Genomic DNA, 23,928 nt, shown 5'->3' on the forward strand with positions numbered 1-23,928 from the left:
CTCAGGATGATTCTGATGCAAACACAAATTACACAACGAATTCCCGTAACCGAGAGCGAGTAATCGCCATAATAATAAGCCAAATTCGATCGTACATCGTGAACGCACAGCCACGCCGCTACATTCCGTGGTGATTTACAATCTGCTAACAGATTTGTTGATTCGCCCTCGGCATTGCCACTATCAATTTTTGTCATTACCTAGCTACCGACTTGCATTGCCAATGCTCTGTGTTTTCTCTTCGTACATTGTATGTTGGAACGTTAATTTCAGAGAGAATTCCTCTCATCATGACGAGATAGCGGGCTATCAAACAGTAAAATCAGACGCTGCTAATTCCATTGAACTGCACCGTGTTCTTAACTGATGAAAGAAATTAAACGGGCTGAATGTATAATGTAACGTTTTATGTGGCTTTTAAGGTATGTGTGAAATTTATTCAAATGTACGTTATTCGGTACCGTTGTGCCAATATTAAACTTTTAAAGAATTTAAAACATTTATAAATTCATTTAGGGCCGATTTTTCAATGCTTGGATAAAACTTATCTAAAAGTAAAGTATTACACGATAATATTAAAATGTCACGTAAACTGTCAAATACGGGCAATTAGAATACGTTTTTAAAATGGTAGTTCTACACATTATTCGACGAATAAGTTTTATCCAAGCATTGAAAAATCGGCCCTTAGTTATGTATCTTTATGCCAACATTTACTTTAGCCGAGCAAATAAAATACATAAATGCAGAAATCGATGTCCCATCGCTGATAAGATGCTATCGCATGGAATAAATTCCCTCTATAATAGAACAGAGGTTCAAACATTAGAAACCGAGAAAAGTCATGAAGGGTATTGTCCACGGCCATTATGTGCGACCTCATTTTTCTTCCCGGAGAAAGTGTGTGCTAGTTCATATTGAAAAGTTAAAGAGCCACGTATTTACCACAACAATAGCATCGTTTTGAAACTAAAAGTACTACCAAATACCGCATCTCTTTGATTTACCTACCTGTAGTCTGAATAAGTAACATCTAAAATGACAGTTGAACACGATGATAAATGTTTCGCATTCGATTATGCAAAGTCATGCGGTTAAACAATGAAATTGTTTTGATAAACACGATTGTCCATGTTCCCGGCCATAAAGCATCTTTTCACTATGCTTTCATTGTATTTTCGTTTTCTACGCACTCTCTCTTGTTAAGACATGATGTTTTCCATATTGATAAATTAGCAGACATCATATTATAGCGAAGCGATTTCGATCACTTGCAGTGGCTTGACCAATTTACATTTCATTGAGCTTTGCAAATGCATGAAACAAATATCTCTTATTTGAAAGACTGAATCACATTCACTGATATATGTTACGAAACGATCTCTCTAGAAGAAACTATATCTTGATTTGAACTATGTATAACATTTTTTTAAGTTTCTATTACACATTTCTAAAAGAGTCATTTTTATTTACATAAAATAATATAATATATTTATTTTATAATAATAATAATATATTTATTTATTTTTCCTCAAAAACTTACAATTACAGTTACATAGTATTACATAGTATAAATTGGAGAGGACTGGTGTCTGCGATAGGCAAAAGCCTGTAATGCAGATCGCCAGGCACTCACCCAGTCGAACCGCTTAATATTTGCTTAGTAACATAATATTAAAAACATGAAATAAACCGTTTAGAGGTACAAAATATAGTACAAAAGAGAAACAAAAGGGGAAATAAAATATCTTAAATGTTAGATAAAAATTTAACATTTTACAAAAGATAAAAAAAAGTGAACAATTTATACAAGAATAGATTTGGTACCTATATTGTAGAGTATATGAGCGAGTGTGTGTGTATGTGTATGTATGTGTGTGTGTGTGTGTGTGTGTGTGTGTTTTATGTATATAATAAAATTTACTATAGTTTTACGTAGCGTATTAAATTCTCAGTAGATTCATAATCGAGACTTTTTAGCCATGTTAAAGTTTTTGATTTGCAAGCACCTGTAGACAATGAATAAATAGACAATTTACCATTTAACTTATTATACAAATAACTACCTTGAAAGCAAAAGAAACGACGAGTGAATGATGTATTGGGTGTATATTGATCACAAACTCTATCTAATCGACGCTTTGTTTTTAATTTTTGAGAGTCATATATCAGTAAACTGTGTTGTCTGAGAATGGTATGAAGAACAAAGAGTTGACGAACGGTCAAAACATCCCATTTTGCGTAGAGCTAAAGATAAAAGCTTGCGTAGAGATAAAAGCTATTTGCGCATCATTGCGTTTCATAAACACAGCTTTTATTTTAAGCTCTTACTCACGCAAAGTGACTATGTTTAAACATAATTTTTGCTATGAAAGCCTATCTCATAAAATTATTCATATAACATTTTTAACATAATGTAGTTATAATTTCTTGTACCTTTCTATTATTTTATCATAATGTTATATCTTTATTCATAGATACAGTTGGGTTCGTCAAAAAGTTACCTCTTTTAGGAAATATTTCACAGTAAAATAAGTGGATATATTAAAAGTTTCACCTTCAGGTTGTTTTTTTTTTGTTATTTTTGTAGGAAAGGGACAAATATATGAAATAAAAACCAAAATCGATTGAACAAACTTTATGTAACCCTATCATATTATAAGTAAAACTTTGTAGGAACTGTAAGAACGAAATTATTAACTGTATTGCATACATATGATACAATAATGGTACTAAAGCTTTTTTTTTGTGTGTGGTGATTCTCAATGTTAGCCAGAAGGACTACTACATTTTAACGCGGACGCGGGGGTGAACTGAAGGTTCACCCTGGTATCGACATGCTCAAGGGCGTCCCCCCTTGACGGGGATCTCGAACCTCCGCTTGGGCTGTCGCTTGAGTGGAGGAGGCCGGAAAGGCCCAATCGGACGGGGGTACTAAAGCTTATCTAATACCATTTATATAGGTAATGAAATTACAACTCATAGCCCATTTTTTCATCAAAATTGGTCTATTATCTATCCGATAACTATAAAAATATATTTTAAGTTATTAACTTCTCGATGATAACTTTCCATATAATGTCAAATAAAATCTCTAAACGATTCGGAACCCTGTGGTGAAAATGCTCAGGTTTATGTTCCACTTACGCATTCCTTATAATCATTGATATAAAGAAAACTATGAAAATGTTAATAAATATCCTCAACATAAAATAAATGCGACGTAATTGGAAAACGTTATGCTATAATAATATGCTGAACAGGACATGCTCTTAGGCCTTAGCTAGTCCCATTGAAATAACGTATGTAATCTCGTTCCTCATTTTATTAGTACCAAGCTGGTTGTAATATTTCATCTAATCCGATACGCCGGTCGTTAGATATAATCTAATTATTTATTGAATGGAATCGGAAGAATATATCAAAATGGTTGGTTTTGATAAAATTCAATAATGTTCACGACCGCGTTGGTGCTCAAGGACGTCGTAGAGCACATTCTAGAAATCCTTATTTGGTAATCTTCTGAATTATAATGTTTTAAGATTGTGTATGCCGTCGGTAATCTGACATTTCATGATGGTCTGACTGACAGGATCGTTTCGAGAGCTTTTTTTAGGGTTCCGTAGCCAAAATGGCAAAAACGGAACCCTTATAGTTTCGTCATGTCCGTCTGTCCGTCTGTCCGTCTGTCCGTCTGTCACAGCCGATTTACTCGGAAACTATAAGTACTACAGTGATGAAATTTGATGGGAATATGTGTTGTATGAACCGCTACAAAAATATGACACTAAATAGTAAAAAAAAGAATTGGGGGTGGGGCCCCCCATACATGTAACTGAGGGATGAAATTTTTTTTTTCGATGTACATACCCGTGTGGGGTATCAATGGAAAGGTCTTTTAAAATGATATAAAGTTTTCTAAAAAACATTTTTCTTAAAGTGAACGGTTTTTGAGATATCAGCTCTCAAAGTCGTAAAAAGTATGTCCCCCCCCCTCTATTTTTATAACTACGGGGTATAAAATTCTAAAAAAAATAGAGGTGATGCATGCTAATTAACTCTTTCAACGATTTTTGGTTTGATCAAAGTATCTCTTATAGTTTTTGAGATAGGTTGATTTAACTGTAATTTATTATATTTGCTGCTACGGAACCCTTTGTGCGCGAGCCCGACTCGCACTTGGCCGGTTTTATTTCTTTCTTCGTCTCTCGTTTATTTAAAGCCCCTCTGTCTATAATTTCATAAATATTTCATGTTTTATGGACATCTTCATCGTTCATGTAATTTTGAATGCAGTTTTATGTTTTATTGTTATTGGTTATGGTTACTACACTGGGCTTTGCTTGTGATATTTAATTGCACAGTTGTAAGGACTTATACGCTATTGTTGTAAGCTCCATTACACCATCCGCTCCATACAATGGAGCAGTATAAATTATACCTTTATTACATATATTTAAAGCTATTCGTTTTGTATATGCGCGTTGGTAATAATTGAATGGTTAAAATAAGTTGACTTTGTTTTTATTTCTACATCAAGGAGGTTTTCATATGTTCAAAATATACTTTATGCATTATTTTTTCCTTTGATTTGAGATTTATTGAAGCTCTGTATGTACTTTTCTAAACATGAAATCTTTTTCTTAATTTTAAATAACTGTTATACACTAAGCTTTAGATTATTAATTTATAGATGTTTTAGAATCAGAAAATAAATATAAAATGTTTTGAGAATGAGAATTCCATAGATACACTAGTCTTGCGTTATTATGATGCTGGCATTTACACTACCTGATAATTATTTTCTTTTTAACGTTAATAGGAAATTATAAAAAGATCTAAGAATACTTAGAATATGCCTAGATCATTTCATAATTTACATATAATTTCTTTTTAGCTTTAAATATAACATTCTTAATATTATCGGGAGACATTTTATAACAAGAGTTCATGCTTCACCGAGAAAGCTTAATTAATACCAAGAGTAATTTGTTAATTCCTGCTGGGTCTTATCATTTGATGTTGGATAGTTAAATATAGAAAGATAAGGTCTAGCTTCCTGCCTGCGGCTTCGCCCGCTTTGTCTGAAACCTAATAAATTATAATATACATACTCAAACCTTCCTCGAGAACCACTCTATCTACTAAAAAAACTGCTTCAAAATCCGTGGCGTAGTTTTAAAGATTTAAGCATTCATAGGGACATAGGGACAAAGCGACTTTGTTTTATACTATGTAGTGAAGAATGCAGAACATTATGAGGTATGGTCGGTGTATGCAAGCTCTGCATCATGAGCTTTAATGGATCTCTCGCGACACGTGTCGGCGGTCGCGTGCCGACTGATCTTATCGCAAGCACGAATGCCGACGAGGTGTGCCCCTACACACGTGATTGTTTCACGTACGCAGGGCTGCTAAGTGATGTTTTCGATTATTTTTGTACATTTGAAATGTAAGAAATTGTGGAAATGGATAGCGATTAGATATACATAATAATAATTTAGCAAAGGTCTAAAACCTAATAAATTATTATTTAAGACTTTGAGGAAGTCTACTCAATGATGCAAAAAAGGATTGGACTTAGGGCATTTAATGTTTTCTTTGTTAGAATTTCATAAAATATAAATAATATTGTGAATAGAGTGCTCGGTTTTGTTTTAGCAACCAATTAATTAATTTTTCTGGAATTTACTGTAAGTGTCCTCTTTGGCAAATTTGTGAAAGAAAAATGTGAATAGCGTTCTAATATTAATTCACTTACATAATTTATTAACTTCAGCAGAGCTTGATATAAATTTTTATTTAAAGAAATAGAGTGGCAACCATAAAAGTAAACTTAGATTTGATCTCGTAGATGCGTCTATCGCGAACTTGTCAAATTGCTTGACCGCTTTCGAGCTTGTTATCACATTCTTTTGAAAACAAGAATTTTGTGCAAGACTCAATTGCACGTGTCTTATCTGAGGAAATCTAAATATGAAATTGTTTTTTTGTAAGATGTTGTAAAATATTTGTGTCATCAAGAAAAAAACGTAGATTAAAAATTTAATCTTTTAGGATTATGTTTTTATAATATAATATAATTTAAAATGCATAGTTACCTACTTTTAAAATTCACATCTATTTCTTTAAAATAACTTATTAAAACTTTGCTAGTGATATCCGCTAACTGCACTCATCGCAGCAATACTTGCTTTTTCCAATGTTCTTAGTTTCGTACAAAACCATTTTTATTTTATTTTTTTACAATAAAACAATTGTCTGAGATGCAATTTTTAATATAATATTTTCGTCTCTCCAACAAATAACCCACTATTGCATTAAAAAATAATTCATTACACTACGCTTACATTGAATGATTAAAATATGTATGTATTTTTTATATTTTTTGTAAGGCCCTGGTTTGTTGTGAGGTTGTGAGTTAATATAGGTTTCTGAATTTTGTTTGTAACGATGTTTAATACTATCAATAAGAAACTCAGAATATATTCATTCATCTAATGAAATTAATAAAAAATTATGTGATTTATTGATTTTCTATCAGATAAATATTGAATTACTAAAAAGGATTTCATGCTTCAGATAGTTCTGGTACGTGTTAAGTAAAAATAAAACATGGTTGTTATATTTTATAATTTTTATTTCACTGTAGGTAATTCGACAATTTTGGATGGTTGATGTTGGTACTTATTTAAATTTTTAAACAAATTCTTAATAAGGCACTATGTCCATAAAATACTCTCGGTTTACTATAATATAAAAATAGCACATGTTTTTATAAGCAACTATTCATTTATATTACGATGTATACTATAGGTATAATTCGAAATCGATCATAAATTACGTAAAAAAGAAACTATTCCTAGGTTGAATAAATTACGATTTCGGAACGATTGTCTATACATCGTTTCTTGACTTGGTCGCATCATTGATTTATCTACTTAAAAGGTACAGAAATGTTATTCTCGACTTAAAACTATTGTTAGGTCACTCTTACTCTACTTTGAAAAATATGGTACAATACGTTAATCGATCATCCGCGAGGACGTTCGCACGTAAAGTGAACAAATGAGCGACATAATCTCGATAACGACTACGACCATTGTCCCGCTTCCGACCGCAGAGACGGGGACAAGCAAGCGTACACACTCACGTCATACACGCAAACAATCATGCAATACGTCACGTCTTTCATTCATCATCAATCACTAACGCTTAAGTGATCGTCCCCGTCTCTGTGTCGTGCAAATCCGTGGCTATATTCGAAATGACATAGAAAGCGGAAATGCACTACCATTAAGAACCGCTATCAAAGTCCTCCGCTCATTAAAAGATTACACTTTTAGAGCCAAGACTCGACGGGGGTATTTAAACTACGAAATATACTACTATTGCAAACGTTCGTTACGTCGACATTCTTAAATCTATTCAGAAGTGCCTCTGGTGCGCTCGGGAAAAACTAGCATCATAAACTTTGCAAAGAGATGAGGGAGCGTTGGGGCCTGGCAATAATTCTGCTGCTTTGGCAGCCGCACGTCTCCGTTGCCAACTGCATGTCCATGCAGCCAGTACGACTAGTTGTGCTGCAATAAAAGCGGCAGCTGCTAACATGGCTCCAGCAGCATTGACGCATGTTACGTCAGTTTCGCGAACATAGACAGAATCTTCAGTTACGTTCTTAGCGCGTTGTTTGTCGAAACCGAATTTGTCTGTTATTTGAATTGTTTGTACAAGGAGCATATTATCAGTGGGCGCAGCAGGGGTAGAACGTCTCTTCCTACGGCCGTATGACATGACTGATCTCAACTCATTCGGTCCACCGTCACATTGAACAGGTTCACATTTCGGCATACACGGTGTTACCAAGGCACGGAATTGGACAACTTCTGATGATGGGAACTTGAAGGCATCGAAGTTCGATAGAAGAATCTGTAAACAAAAACAATATATGATTTTCCAGTAACGAAGAAATAATAATGTGAAAATAAATGATGAACACTATCTAAATAAGGTACCTTTCCACTTGCAGTTGATTTAAACAGTGGTCCCATAATGAAATGATCAGTGGGGCAACCGTCGCTGTCAATGAGTGTGATTTCACTTGAGTCAACGCCATCCATAGCGACAAGCTCACGAACGAAGATTTCGAATGGTGAATTCGGATCCATGATTTCAAATTTGAGAGCCTAAAATTATATAAAGTTATTAATATAATGTTATCAATTCATATATAAATGTTTTTTCATAATATATTTTAAAAATAATTACCAAGGGATCACCGACTTCAGCAGACGCAATGGTATCATCACCACTTCTATCGGTAATTTTCATCGCTACATTCGGTGACTCAACAATGACCTCCTCAGATAGACCAGTCTTAATGTCTCCTTGAATTCCGAGATCGACTTCATTTGCAACGGTTTTATTTGTCAAATCATACTGACAAGTCACAGCTAATCCGAGATCAGAAGAGGTGACGATCGTGTCGTGATGCTGGATTACTACGTCATTTAAATACCTGCAACAAAATAATCGACATTAATCCTACCGATATTTAACTCATGTATAATGAAAAAACAAGTATTAAAGATTTTTTAAGTTAATTACCTGCCAAGACCGTTTTGCTTAACATTGCACTCGATGTTATTGTAACCCATATGCAATTCGAATTCCAAACTTTGTTTAACATCCACGACACAAGAGTTTGGACTTCCTTTAGCGTATATCTTGCCGTCGAACAGTTTAGACGTTTGAATTTTGGCAACCATATCACCAGCACGGCAATCAATGGATACGTTATAGCAGGAAGATAATTCGTATGTGGCTGCCTCGGGTACTTCCAAATAGGGATCCTGTGGGATAATAAAGACATTAATTACCATCATTTTAATGATGCCTAAGATGTAACTAGTCAATTTTGTATTTACAAACCTGGATGTCAGCAAGAGTAGCTTTAGAGTGATGAGATAATCGGCACACGTGATCGCCAGTATCACCATGATCGTATGAATGGCAACGGAAGGGTGAATTCAAACACAGCTCACGACATTCTTCTATTGTTTGCACGTCTTGATATACAGAGTCGACAGTCTTGAGAATACGTCCATTCATCTTTTTGAACTCGCACAGTTTAGTTGGCTCCTCAACGCAGTTGTTTTCTAAGTAATCGGTATCTGTGTAAAAATAATATTTATTTTGAAATTTTATCTATAAATTTATATTTATTTTTATATTATAATGTAAAAAATATTGAACCACACTTCATTAAGTACGCACCTTCATTCGGTTGAAAAGCGTTGGTGCCTCCGAGAGTAATACGATCCATATTTGATAGAACGCACTCGCCTGTTTTGTTGTTATAGTTCGCCGATCTGTAACGAAGTAATACGTGCTATAAAAGGCGTTCTATTCTTTTTGTTTCGCCGTGTGAACTTTCTCAGACTTAACCTCATCCAGTGACACCTTTTACGCTCTTATACTTAAATCGTCTTTATCTATAGATGTGGATTATGAGGTAGGCTTATAAGACACGGAAATGCGATAATTAAATTCAATAAGCTATAGCAACAAAAAGGTAATTGTATAATGGAAAACCTTTTAACATTTCTTCAAGCATTAGAAAAAGCTACGGCATGTTTGTAACTAAGCGTTGTTAAAATTCAAATCGAATGTCAGTTAATCATACTACTAGCAGTTTATCATGTAAGGAACGATTCAGATACATATGAACTGGTTTTATTACAAGTTGCTTCACGATGTAACTTATGTAACTGTGACCTCTTTGGCCTTTATTACTTTATAGTGACCACCCGCACAAGGACAATATTATCTTTGTTCATCTGTATCAATATTTTCTCTTGATTTACAATCGATCTTTATCGCGTGACCCTCGCACTAACCTGTGCCAATACATCCTTATAAAGGATCGTCTCAAACACACGCTTTATCTTCTCCACTTGAACGTGATTAACTTTAAAAATAAAAAGCTTAGTTTTTTCCCATCCAGCGCTTGAAAACTTTTAGCAGCGAAGTAAATTTGTAGTTACTTTATTCAATACATACTATAACATGATAACATAGAAATGTTAGTTGCAAGATTCTTAAGTTCAAATAAATAGACGTGATAGAACAGAGGGTTGGCATTTATGAATTCAGAGCATAAATTCTCATGATGAGATGTAGGTCTTTCAATAAGTTAAAGAGGAGAGTTCAGTTTATCGCTTATTGTATTGTGAAAGTAGGAAGCGATAGGGCAGTCCTCTCCCACACTGAGGCGCGAAGCCTCCGCGCCCGCGAAAACGAATATTTGTCGTGACTGTCAAATCGCGATGAGCTCCGCCCTGCAGTTCGCTGCTTGACTCAATAGAGTTAAAATTCTATTCAAGATACACCTGTCTAACAAAATTGCGCAACCATAATTTAATACGTTCGATAAAATCGTAGATATGCTATATTGCCTATTGTGCACTTTAAAATAGTAGCAATGTTTTAAATGGGATTTAGTTTTGTAATTATATTTTAAACCAAACACTAATTAGTTAATTGATGAATAACAGTAATTCTATTTATTATCTCGCATTCGGTCTAAAGCATTTCCTAGTATTTGCGCTTTAAAGCATTTCCTTTAAGTAAATGATCACTATAAAATCCGCAGTTTCTCCTTATAAAACTCAGATGAGCAAATTTTATTGGTATCAAACGACCAGTTAAGTGGGGTAATAAGATTTCCGATGATCTTGGTTGCTTTAAAACTAAAATAAACTAGGGACATGGTAGCGTGCTCGTAAAACAGATTTATGGGTGTACTTGATTGTGATCATGTGTTTTGCCATTATATAGCGATATATCTAATAAATACATTCACTCATTTACTTGTTACTTGTATAATTTTAATCAAAGCATTACATCAATACTCTCATTAAAAATGAAATAAGGGCAGTATTTAATTAGAAACACGCAATAGCTAGATAACTTGAAAGGCTAGAAATAAGGAATATATTTCTTCATGGAACCCCCATCAGGAATGCATGGAGATTAAATATGCTTATCAGTTATAACGAATTACAGAGCAAAAAGAACTTAGAGTTTGTTACGATACATTATAAATCAACATAGCAAATATTACTACATAAACATCTTTAATGTTATATTTTCTTGTACCAATAACGGTTTAATGCAGAATCTACTACGATTTATTAATAGAAATATAGCGTCAATTAATTAAAAGTAAAATATGCAAAGTAAACTACATTCACTGCACAGAGATTAATTAACGAATGCAGATCGACTGGTTCTGAGTAAATATTTAACTTCTTTAAAATGTATGAGTATACTTTTAATGTATGTTACACCTACTAAATTACTATCAGTAAACAAATCTTTATAATAATAAAATCTGAATCTAACCATAACATAGGCATGTAGCAATATTCCAATTTATCACTATAACCACAATAATAGCAAGGAAACGGTTTCTGGCTTATTGAATTGAATCCGCTTCAGAAACAACACAATATAAATCTTACTTATTCGCAGAATCCAAATATTTTCACTTCCTCGTTGAAGGGAATACAAATAAGTAACAGTATTTCAATGAAGATGTTATGACCTTTTGTATAGGATTGTGATCCAAGAAAAGAGGGGAAAATTATTCTCACTTCCTTTCACAAGAATCCAATGATATTGCTATATTATGATCTTAACGGGGCATTTAAAGCATTTAAACAATTTCCCATGAGAAATATCAATAATATCAATAAGATCGATTTTACACTAGCATTATTTACCTACCTCTTCTATATATATTTTTTTACTATGTTTGGTGTATGGAAAATAGTAGGTAATAAATTGAAATTACCTGCAAATGAATTCATTTTCGCCCAGGCAAAGGTCGAGGCACATTTGTCTTGAACTGACGGTGTGTGTCTTCTTGCCTTTTCCCTTTAGATGGTAGCCGCGTACACGATCAAAGCACCAGGCGCGCTCGCATGGTCTCACACCCATACATGATTTTTGAGCGTAGATTGTAAATACGGGAAATTGGGACTTGGTTAATGCTCCTAAAACAGAAAAAGGTGAAATTACATAATTTAAAAAAATATAAATATCATGATTCAGCGTCTTAAATACATACATTAACGGTTTCGTGTAGAATTTAGTCAATTATTTTCTTGTAGGCAAGAAAATCAATAACACCAATTTGAAAAGTTTACAAATTCACATCATTTTGTGTTAATATTTAAAAGTGGTTATTATATTCATATTTAATATGGATCATTACCGGGTAATTGGTCTGCATCAGAGCTAAAAAGCACACACAAGCCAGTTTCGTAGTTCACTGCGCGACACGTGTCGTTTGACTGGCATTGCTCCAAGCAATCGGTTAACATAAGAGTACCGGGGATGTCATCCAGAATGTGTGATGGTGCTGAGAAAACGTACCTGTCCACGAAAAAATACATTTAGCAATCTAGTATACATTTTTAATAGTATTCCCATTTAAGAATAGTCAATTTACCCAGTGACTAGTTCAAATCCAATCATTTCAGAATCGCATTCTTCCAATGAATTTGCAGGAGCTGATGGAGCAGAGATTCCACTTGGTGCAGAGGGTGGGATACCAGCAGCCGTCTCTGGCACTGGAGCAGGTTCTTGTGGTTCTGGTTGCTCTTGAGGTTCTTGTGGTTCATCGGCTTCTTCGAGTTCGTCTTCAGGCTTTTCGGGAGGTGGAGCAGCTGGACTCTTGTATTCTTGCGGGGCTTCTACAACCGAGGGTTCGGGAGATTCTGATTCTACGGCGAGATTGTCTTGAGGTGGAGCATCGGCCGCCGTTCTCAAAGTTCCTTCAAACTTTTTTTGTGCCGCGACGGCGCACACTAGAATCGCTAAACTAAAGAAAATCCGCATTGTTCCGCTGGTCACACGCCGTGGCAACATCTGTAACAAGTGTAAAAAATACGTTAATCCTCAATAAAATTTAATCACTTCTATGATAAGGATTAGTTCCAATTTTATGACACAAATCTTAATTTAAATTCTGCACATACTGATGAGCTTTTTGTATGGACTTTTTTCTCAGAATTGTTGTTTAGTCTAATTAAGATACATTTATTTATTCTCTATCCCGGCCTTAACTGTGAGAATGAACGTAAAACAATTACGATCCCAATCAGAGGGCGTTAACTTTATAATCGTCTTTAAAAGTAATTAGAGCTGAAATGCGCCGTAATTGTTAAATTCGCCTCCGTAACTGCAAAATGCTCAAATTACATATTATTTTATAACATCCGAAAGGAGTTAACTGTACATTAAATAACGGGCGTAAGCTTTCACATACGATAATTAATTAGAATATCTATAATAAGTGGCCTAGATTGTTTGTTTCGTGTGATTGTTTTAATTATCATTCGTTTGAATGGTAATTTGCTCAAGAGTCAATCCAAAAAAGCAATAACCCATTAGTTGAAAATTGTGAAGAGCTTATTAGAGCAGTTTTTTGTGAAGATCGAATATACGGGTGCTGTTAGGTTACGCTCACGCTCTTCGCACAATGTAGTAACGGTTCTTATTTAAGTGTCGTCCACTCCATGGTCAACGGTATTGGATTATAAAAAAATCCTATATGTTCTTGACAATGGATAGGAGATTGCACATTTAATTGGATAAAATGGCATTGATTGTATCTATCATTACCGACTAATTACTACTGACTCAACTGAGTAACTACTCTGGATAGGAATAGGAAACGTGTACAATCGTGTATTCACTATTGCCATTTTTTTTTTCTATTGCTCTTATATAGCGTGTCTCTGCCCTCAAAATAAGTGATAATACATTTTATAGAAAAAAAATGTAGTTATATTAATTCACAGATCATTAAATTTTGACCTGAACTTTTACTTCTAAAAAATGTAGGACTCGAATTTTGCCGAAATTGAATTACAAGTGAGTTAAAATGCCTTCAACGACACAAAAAATGCAGTTTTTGTAACATGCTCGATAAATCGATTTCATTGTATTCATTGTTGACTACCAATAACGAGCTTCTACTTAAGTTACTAAAAAGTAGCGGTATTATTATACATACTTACTTATATTGAAATATATGTATTTATTTTGTTGAGGTACTTTGTACTGAAATAATAATTATTGTAAGTGATACGCAAATAAATTATAAGGATATAATAAAAGATAAACGTTAAGTCAACAGTCATCGCAATTGTCATCTAAATGTAAATTAATAGTTGATTGATGGCACTTATCGAGTTCGAGAGCCTGTCGATACCTCGCGTGTCTCGAGCCATCTACGGATTTCTACATAAAAAACTTTTTGCTAAAGCAGCATTTATTTTTAGTATTCTAATGGCGTTTAATTACTAGTATAAATTTAATTTATATACAACACTCCGTTAGAAAATTATTCATCGCAGCAATAAACACTTGTATAAGTGTCTCGTATAACGGGTTCATGTTTGCAATATATCTCATTTTATTAGAAAAATAAAAATGGCTGATAAATAGGTTGCAATAACGTTAATAATAATAAACTTAACGCCCCTGTAGAAGTGGGTGGCATTATGGCATTCAACGGAATTACTGTAGATGCAAAACATAGTAAAAACATGATTGTTTGCCCTATTTCCACATAACCCGTGACTGCTATGAAGATTGCTTTATGAGAGCAATATTGTACATTTCAGTTAGACATGGTGTGGGCTTAAACGATGAAACACGATTGACGCACCCGAGGTATTTACTTGAATCAGGAGCGCTCCTCTATTTATCGTTATATAACTTACACTTCATAAAACATCAAATGTAGTAATCCATATTTCTATTTTTAGCTTTAATATGTAGGTAATCAAGCTATAAGTTGAAATCATTTATGAAATTAAATATTAGCTTTAATTTTATCACATGTTCCGAATTTAGTCAATTGGTAATTCAACTAAAATTCGAACAATTCCAATTTTGGAAGGCGGTCGACGGCCGAGTGGTATTTTCGGCGCTGTCTCATAAAATTAGAGATACTTCATACAAGCCCACGCAAATACATGAACCGTGGTCGCCGCGAGCAAAACTGGTAATTTATATGTATTTGTATTCAATAACAGAAATTATAGTAAGGCTTGCAAGCTATCTAACGTCTATTAGAGAGACCCTTAAAGGGTTTTTACCAGAGCTATTGTATTCCTATGTCGGATATCACTTGCGAATGTGTGCTAGCCCCGAGCCGTGATCAGATGGGGTCAGCGCATTCAATGAGGCGGATGCCTCCAACCTGCTATTTACGTTTCACCATACTTGTACTGGTTGGCACACTATGGATATCGGCTGTGATTTCTTGCTCGTAGACCTTTAAAGACCTCATTTTGTGTGTGCCAATTTGTTGTAATCTAGTTTAGTTTATGGGAATCGAATATTTTATGTTCCGGATGTGTTGCAGTTTAAGTAGTTTAAGCTGTCGTTTCGAGGAGCATACCTATGCCTAATTATTAAAAGTGTGATCTGGCATGTTTATTACTTGAGGAATAATAACTTCAATCTACTATTATGGATAATCTAGAAAATCGCTCGAAGCATTTACTACGACTATAACAGTAGCAAAACATATTTAACATAAATCTGTGCTCGAAATTAAACCAACTTTATTAGTATAACTAAACGGGTTATTAATATTTGCTTTACAGATTGCATCGCCGACATTTGTACGGCTTAATTCACGTGATAAACTAGGCGTGTCTAAATATAACCATTTACATCAACAGTAGCAATGTCTAACTTATTTACATTGAATGAAACTTTGTTGCGCTGACATAATGGAATTGTGAGTTCCCGCCTTTATAATGTTTGAATTGCCGAAGACAGATGTAAGACATAATAAACAGATTTAACTTATAAGATTTTAAATGTGTAGTATTTTAATAGTTGTCATATTATTTTGTGGAATTACCTATTTAAAGGTATCAAATATTTTAAGCACTCAAAATTCCAGATTTCATAAGCTTTAATTATGTTCTCGATCCTTCGATGTTATTTAAAATACCGTGTATAAAATATACCAACCGTTTACTCTATAATCTCCGTTTTCTCTGTCGTATGTCATGATAAGTCGCCTCATTACCCTAAGAAGCTTATGCATAATGAATATGTTATAAATACCGCGCATGCTTGGTAATTTAATGATCATAAGAAACGTCTGTAGCATGTTTACCCTCGATAATCTCTGGTCGGGTCAGTGGGTTGATCACGGCATCACGGGTCGCTTAGATGCCGGCTTAAGACGCTTTATGAACTCCATCGCGATTTCTCCTTTCCTGATCAATGTATCACTATCGCCTGCTACCGCCTACGTGGTTCGACTCGCACGATTAATTTAAACTGTTCAATTAAGATAAGCTGAAACAACTAACATGGCTCTCTAATATGTCTTGTAAACGATCAGTGGATTTATGTCCCGGTGTTACATTGTAAAGTAAATATCAGCACCCTTTTTATTATAGTAAATTGGAAACGGTAAAAATCATTAATTTCGCATAAAGACTTTATCCATTATGTTGTTAACTTTTAAAAAGCGTTAACACAATTAAATATTTAACGATTATCGACGAAAGCTCTCGTGCATGCAATTTAACAACAGTGTATCGCAATTCTAACTCTATTATCAATAGAGTCGAAAGGTTACGGCCAATTTTTCTACTAACGACCAGTACAACACAAAGTGTACCTACCTACAATCACAAATGACCACCGTAAAAACCTGTCTTGTTTTCTCCGCGATTAATCCCGCTTACTCATTCAAGTAGTAGATTCTAAGTGCTATAATTTCGTATTGTTCATGGCGGCCATAATAGAAACTAGGTTTTCGGTGCACAGTGCATCCGTCTTCTGTGTCGCTTTCTTTGAATTCACTCACGCCGATTAACCTATTCGTTTTCTTTGCACTTGTTTGACCGGTGCTTCATAGTTCGTATTACATAGATTGACCGCAACGTAACAAAGTTTCATAATAGAAAATGTAAAATGAACTCGTGATGAATGTTCCAGTCTTGTGGTCGCTTGGTGCATTATCGACTGCGACATCACAATTTGTTTTTATTTTTGCAGCTGCTTTTATGTTTTGTACAATTACGTTTTTTTTCTGCCCTTTGATTATCCGAGACAGACGTTATAACGACGTTTATTTTTTATTACTTCACTCATTCTTTTCCCTCTTAAGAATGCAGTGCAGAAGAAAGTTGATAGAATATCATTTTGTAATTTTCACTGTCTTTCATATGGAATCTTTTTCAAAAATCCTCGACAGCTTATCAAAATATAATCTACAATCTTATTATCTTTCTTTCTCTTTTAAACATAAATCGTTATAAACCTCTGGTATCTACTTCAAAGATAATTATACTGTGAAAATGTTCACCCCGAAGATATATTTCACACAGTTGATTTATTCATTATGAAAATAAAGCTCACATTAGAACTGACAGTAAACACTTTTATGTGATTGACGTTGCACGCCGCGGCACCTTTAGGGTGCACTCACACACATCAGTCACCGTCACGGCACGTCACCGGACAGGATTAAAAAAAAATATGTATCAATAGTTCTAGTATGACTCTGTTCCCACACGACAGTCGCCGGCACGAAATCTATCAGTGACGTCCCCGGTCAGGCACGTCAAATAATCTTTCCATACATGTACCATACTTTTATCCCCACTCACCCGGTGCCGTCACGTCTCAGTTCAGTCAGCGTCGTGCTACCGTCAATTGCTACATGTTCTCTAGCGTGACACACGTCTAATCACTGACTAACCTGATGTATGTGTTCAATGATTCAGTCAAACCGGCGACGTGACTGACGGACAACATGACGGTGACTGGTGTTTGTGGATACGTACACAAACCGTCACCGATCAGTCATCGGTGACTTGACGGTGACTGATGTGTGTGAGTGCACCCTAAGGCTTTCTGCAGAAGAAATTACGTGATATATTTTATAAACTATTACAGTTTCAACGTTGTGTGGAAGTTGCAACGATTTTCACTTTGAATGAAATAAAGCAATAAACGTTTATAATGGAAGCGCTTACGTGCCTCCGGCGGCGCGTTCAGTTAGCTGCACGTAGACATTTTATTTATACATTGCAATGGGAAATCAGAAATATTTCATTGTATAACAGGATGAACGTAAATGATACTCAATTTATTACATGTAATAGTCGTGGCTGTCCTACACATTTAATCTTATTTGTTAAACGTCGATACTTTAGCTATGATACTATTTTAATTTGACAGAACTAGGCATTTCCTGATAATTTGTATGGAAGAATAAATCATAATTGTATTTGAAATATTGTATCATAACGTATGTTTAATATTCTGGTATGTAAGAAGCACGCATTCATGTAACGTAGATAAATAAGAGAATAGTGCGCATTATAATTAACAGACGTCGCACACATTAGACAGGAACAACAGAGGAGCAGCCGGAGGCATCTCAATTGCTCGCTATGAAGCCAGTCGTAGTATAACACTCTTGAGTGATATTTCAAAGTGCGTTGTAAAACGTCACATACGTAAGTTGAGCGGGCATTTATTACCGCTAATGGTTTTATATTGCTCGACTCGTAAAATTGCGGATGTAGCTCGATGTCTAACCGCTTGCAAGGCGATTGATTTGTGAGCATGTGCCACTTTGATTAACCGAACGCGAATTTTGGTTTTTAATTAACTTGCCAATCAAAAACAATATTAACCTTCTGTGGATGTATTATTTTAAATGATTGCAAGTTTTTCAGTTATTTGAGTATGAAGGAGTTCAGAACAACTTTCTCTTAATTAAATTAGGCTCCAGACATTTGAGACGTGTTGTCGAATTTCTTTAAGGTAATGACACGGTCTGCTTAGCCGGTGGGATACTTGTGGCTAGAGTTCGTGTTATAACGGAAACATCAATCATCGGTAATTTGATTTCTATGCTCAATTATTGCGTCCGCGGGGTCGGGCCAAACACAGCAACCATTACTGATTCTCGTCAATATGGAAATCTATGCCTAATAAACTCACTACACAGATATATTCATTACAATGTAAGCAATATATGATTTAAGCTCCAATAATGTAACAGTTCTCGGATATCTAATTACAGTATTCGTCAATTGGGCTCATTATATCCCAGAAGTAGGCTTTGAAAATGATTGGTTCTGATTATACCATACGAACTTGTCTATACTGAAAGAACGGAATAGAGTGATTGAATGTAACACAAAAATTGCATCATTATCACGCGAAGTAAACATTGTTAATCACATAACAATTATGGAAGTGTGTATGTATATGCTCTATTGCGCTCGATAGTGACCCCGATGTCCAATATAGCATCTATAGATCGGAAAACGGTAACAGTTACCCGGTAGAAGCGATTCGGAGCCTCGTCACGTGACAACTGTCACGAAATCCATTGAAACAGTGATCCACGCTCGATACAGTCGTGCAGAACTGTTATGAAAAGAGCTAATTGTATTACTGTTGTGGTCCGTGCCTATTGTTTTGTGGATATGCTTGTCTGAGTCAGCGTATAGTTTTATTAAAATACTAGCGGTCCGCCCCGGCTTCGCCCGTGGTACATGTTTACGGTTTCTCTACATAAGAACCATCCTCGTACTTCAAGGAATATAATAAAAAAAGAATTATCGAAATCGGTTCAGCCGTTCTCGAGTTATGCGCTTACCAACACATTTTGCGATTCATTTTTATATATAAGACTAGCTGGTGCGTTGTGCGCGGGCTGCAAGCAGCCCGCGAGCCCCTTTTGCCCCTGGGTTGAAGCAATAGGGCAGTCATTCGAAAATGCATTCGAATTTTCTGTCCATTTGTTACATCTGCTAACAGCGAATCTACAGTCAGTCGGTAATGCTTATAAATTCCCCATTCAAGTATTTTCCACTCCGGGAGGCTGTCCACCTTCGAGGGAGCGTGGTGCGGAAGCATCCCAGGGCAGAAATCTTCAGTCATTTGAAAATGCATTAAAATTCCCCGTCAATTTGTTATTATCTGCTAACAGCGATTCCGCAGTCAATCGGAAGTGCTTATAAATTTCCCATTTACATATTTTCTATTCCGGGGGGCTGTCCACCTTCGAGGGTGCGTGGTGCGCGAGCTGCAAGCAGCTCGCTGCTCATCCCATGGCAGAAATCTTCAGTGATTTGAAAATGCATTCGAATTTCCTGTCCATTTGTTACATTTGCTAACAGCGATTCTACAGTCAGTCGAAACTGCTTATAAATTACTTATTCAAATATTGGTTTAATTTTTGAAACGTGATCCACAATTTTATTTATTTGAGGTGTCTAATCAATAGCGGTGACTTTTCATAATAAACTGTTCAAGACAATAAAATATGTGTGAAGATGTATAAAACATATTGAAAACTTCAAGTCTTTTTAGTAGCGTAGTTTAAAATCCAATTCATTATGCTTTCGGCACTAAAAATATCTAACTGAAAGCCATAGGACTACAGTCAAAGGGTGTATCGAATAAGATATCGTTACACTATTAAAATAACTACTTTAAAAAAACCGACTTCAAAAACGGAAAAGTAAAATATAATTAATTATTTTCACTATATAGGTTTGAAGTCGGTGCCAAGCACTAAACACTTATTAAACTACGCTATTTTTTGATACAAGAACTAAGATTATTTCGATACAAGAACTACCTACTTGCAATTCAATAACATTATTCGCGATACAAAAAATTGGCTATTTTCGATACAAAATCTACACTACTCTTGGTGTAAGTCCTACGCTTATAAAGCGTGAAGGATTGGCTCATTCACTCAATAAATGTGTGAAGATGTGTATATTATTACATATTGAAAACTTCCGTCTTTTTAGTAGCTTCGTTTAAAATCAAATTCAGTATGCTTTCGGCACTAAAAATAAGAACCTACTTTTCCGTTTTTGAAGTCGGTTTTTTAATGTAGTTATAGTTTTTAACTTACGTAGTTTTTTTGTTTGACTGGGAATCGCTCTAAAGTCGTTTCTGTTCAAGAGTTTACTTAACACGCTCGTCGCTTCGCTCCTCGCTACCTATTTGAATATTTACGCCGGCCGCTGACGTGAATTGCTCGCTTCGCTCGCTTGGCCAGTGCGGTAGTTCAAAAGTTAACCTAACTCGCTCGTCGCTTCGCTCCTCGCTACTTCTTTGAATATTTACGCGGGCCGCGGACGTGACTTGCTCGCTTCGCTCGCTTGGCTAGTGCAGTAGTTTAAAAGTTAACCTAACTCGCTCGTCGCTTCGCTCCTCGCTACTTCTTTGAATATTTACGCCGGCCGCTGACGTGACTGGCTCGCTTCGCTCGCTTGGCTAGTGCGGTAGTTCAAAAGTTAACCTAACTCGCTCGTCGCTTCGCTCCTCGCTACCAATTTGAATGTTTACGCCAGCCGCTGCCGTGAGTCGCTCGCTTCGCTCGCTTGGCTCGTGCGGTAGTTCAAAAGTTAATAAATATTTTCTACTCCGGGAGGCTGTCGACCTTCGAGGTTGCGCGGTGCGCGGGCAGCAAGCAGCCCGCGGTGCCATCTTTTTCCGTTGCTATATTCCTATTACCCTTCCTACTATGGAAATTTCCATACAAAATTTTCGAAAAAAAAAATTCACTTTCTACAAAAAAATATTATATGCCTGAAAGCGGACCAGGTTTTGAAGCATTTTTTACTTCGGCGACCCTGACCTACCTGCCACCAGTTCAGAGAACCATTGAATTTCGTGATGTATGGAAAATGGAAACCGGGGGTTGGAGAGAAATTCTGAGTATGCAGTTTTGTAAATCTGGCCGATTAGAGCATAGAAGTCAATTTTCAGACCGATCGTAAAGTAACCGGCGCCACCAACTTGCTTTGAAAAATTGGCCATTTTTGAAAAAAAAATTGCGTCCAATTTGAAATTTCTCCATTGCCCTGGTAGCGCCCCATCTTGTTGATCATTTTTTAGTTCTACACCCCCCACCTATCTGGCGCCGTTTCGGAGAGCCGTCGAATTTCGCGTTGTATGAAACTCGGAAACCAGCGATGGAAACTCGATGATGAGTATTCCAACGTAATGTGAGGCTCGATTAAAGCCCCTGTGCCAAGTTTCAGCGCGATCGGACCAGCGATGGCCGTTTTAGCATTTGTATGGCGGCGGCTATTTTTTCCGCCATTTTGAATTTTTTTCACTATCTGTGGTAATTGCTCGAGGTCTACTACAAGTTTAGTTTGAGCACCCCAGATCTAGCTGCTACCGTTTGCGCGGGCCGTTGACCGTCTCCGCGGGCTGTGAGAAAGTTCAAAATTTCGGATTTTTCTGGATATCCTGGGAGCTGGGCGAGTATGAATGCATCATTGGTGTTTTTCTCCGTTGCGCCACCTCGTCTAAATTTACGTTTTTATGTTTGCGCCAAAAATGGAAAAATTCCAAAATCGAGCGACCCACTATGGCTCCCTGGTAGCGTCCCAGGGTGGTGATCATTTTTAGTTCCGACACCCCCCACCCAACTCGCACCGTTTCCGCGGGCCGTTGGATTTTCCAATGTATGAAAGTCGGAAACGGGAGCCCGGAGCCACTCGAACGGGGCACCGATCGATTCGCCGGCTCGAACAGAGCACGTGTGCCAAATTTGAGACGTAAGGATTCATAAACGGCGATTTTGGCAAAGTACGGCGGCCATCTTGTTTTCGCGAAAATCGCCATTTTTCCACCACCCCTGGTAATCGCCACCAGTTCCGAGCATTTTTTGTTCAGACACCCCCCCTCTAGGTACCACCGTTTTTGCGCACCTCCAGGGGTCCACTTGGTTTTCGAAGATGATCGAGATCGCTATATTTTTCCGGCGGTCACTCGGCGCACCTCTACACGATCACGTCAAAATTCCCCCAACTTTCCGCGTAGTTTCCGAGAAACCCGATGTCAGTGAGTGGTAGTGTAGCTTTATATTATATAGTGATAGTGATAGTGATATCTTATGAGAATGAAAATTTTGCTTTAAATTATAAAAAAATGTAATTTAAAGAAGTGTTTTATAAGCTTTAAATATTTTAAATCGCATTACCATTAAGTTGCTGTATTCATGCATATAATGCATACAAATCAACTTTTATGAGCGCTTAGTTCCGAGATCCTAAATCTTACATTACGTACGAGAATTCACAAATGATGGCAATAAAGATATAGCGTAATGATTGTTATGATAAATGTCATATAATAAAACACCGTGACGGACGGTAGGCGCTTCGCAGCTCGATAATCACAAGTGGCGCATGACACAGCACGCGCAACGGTCACGACCGCCGCGGGTGACGTTCCCCACACCGCACATGGTGGTGATCTTTTAGACAACGATCTTAAACAATCGTCAGATGCTAATATTCCACGTTTATTTCTCCATCCATCATCCGTGACAAACGCCGACGGGTGCATATCTTACACCTGTGTATCTCGCGACTCGTAACGATGACTGACGACGGGTCCTCTTGTTTAAATCACCATCGTATATCAGAGTGGTGGGAACGCTCCGACCGATTGTCGAGTTTGTATGTGACGTTTGTAAAGCTTTCAAGTAAAGTGGTACAGTAACGGTAGGCACTGTTCCGATTTATACACGACTATGGTTCACCTCTCCGTAAACCTCAGGTATCCAAATCAACAGAACGTAGCAAATTCGAATTCTCCAACGATTTTTCCTCTTATTTGAAAGACACGCGCCACAATTGTACCGAGGAAATCTTCAATTTATCGACCATTTCAAGAATTACGGTTATTTTTATGCTAACCTACATTAAGTTTTTGTTCACATCGATGTGGTTTATGATTTCTAGGACAATTTAGAGTCAGTCCCTGTATATTTTTACACTTAAGATTTTTTATACTTATCGTGACTAGTATTTACAAAGC

The 23,928-nt window shown here is 36.2% G+C and overlaps 2 protein-coding genes across 3 annotated transcripts in view; one reads left to right on the forward strand and one right to left on the reverse strand.

Annotated features, from left to right (window-relative positions):
- The window catches only part of Atg16 (Autophagy-related 16), a 134,209-nt gene that overhangs the window by 10,636 nt on the left and 99,645 nt on the right, over positions 1-23,928 (forward strand). The window lies entirely within an intron of this gene.
- neo (ZP and PAN domain-containing protein neyo) overlaps positions 6,620-23,928 on the reverse strand; it is a 44,043-nt gene continuing 26,734 nt past the window's right edge. Inside the window, exons 3-11 of the mRNA XM_089695583.1 lie at positions 12,518-12,936; positions 12,281-12,441; positions 11,858-12,059; positions 9,277-9,371; positions 8,932-9,173; positions 8,608-8,852; positions 8,269-8,518; positions 8,016-8,186; positions 6,620-7,929 (exon numbers count right to left, since the gene is read on the reverse strand). Coding sequence (XP_089551709.1) covers positions 7,429-7,929; positions 8,016-8,186; positions 8,269-8,518; positions 8,608-8,852; positions 8,932-9,173; positions 9,277-9,371; positions 11,858-12,059; positions 12,281-12,441; positions 12,518-12,936 — 2,286 coding nt within the window. The 3' untranslated portion in view covers positions 6,620-7,428. The remainder of the gene's footprint in view (positions 7,930-8,015; positions 8,187-8,268; positions 8,519-8,607; positions 8,853-8,931; positions 9,174-9,276; positions 9,372-11,857; positions 12,060-12,280; positions 12,442-12,517; positions 12,937-23,928) is intronic.

Source organism: Colias philodice, chromosome 5 (genome assembly GCF_061535455.1).
Source record: "Colias philodice isolate Cphi_HAF_F1 chromosome 5, ilColPhil1 Martin Lab GWU primary, whole genome shotgun sequence".
NCBI classification, from domain to species: domain Eukaryota; kingdom Metazoa; phylum Arthropoda; class Insecta; order Lepidoptera; family Pieridae; genus Colias; species Colias philodice.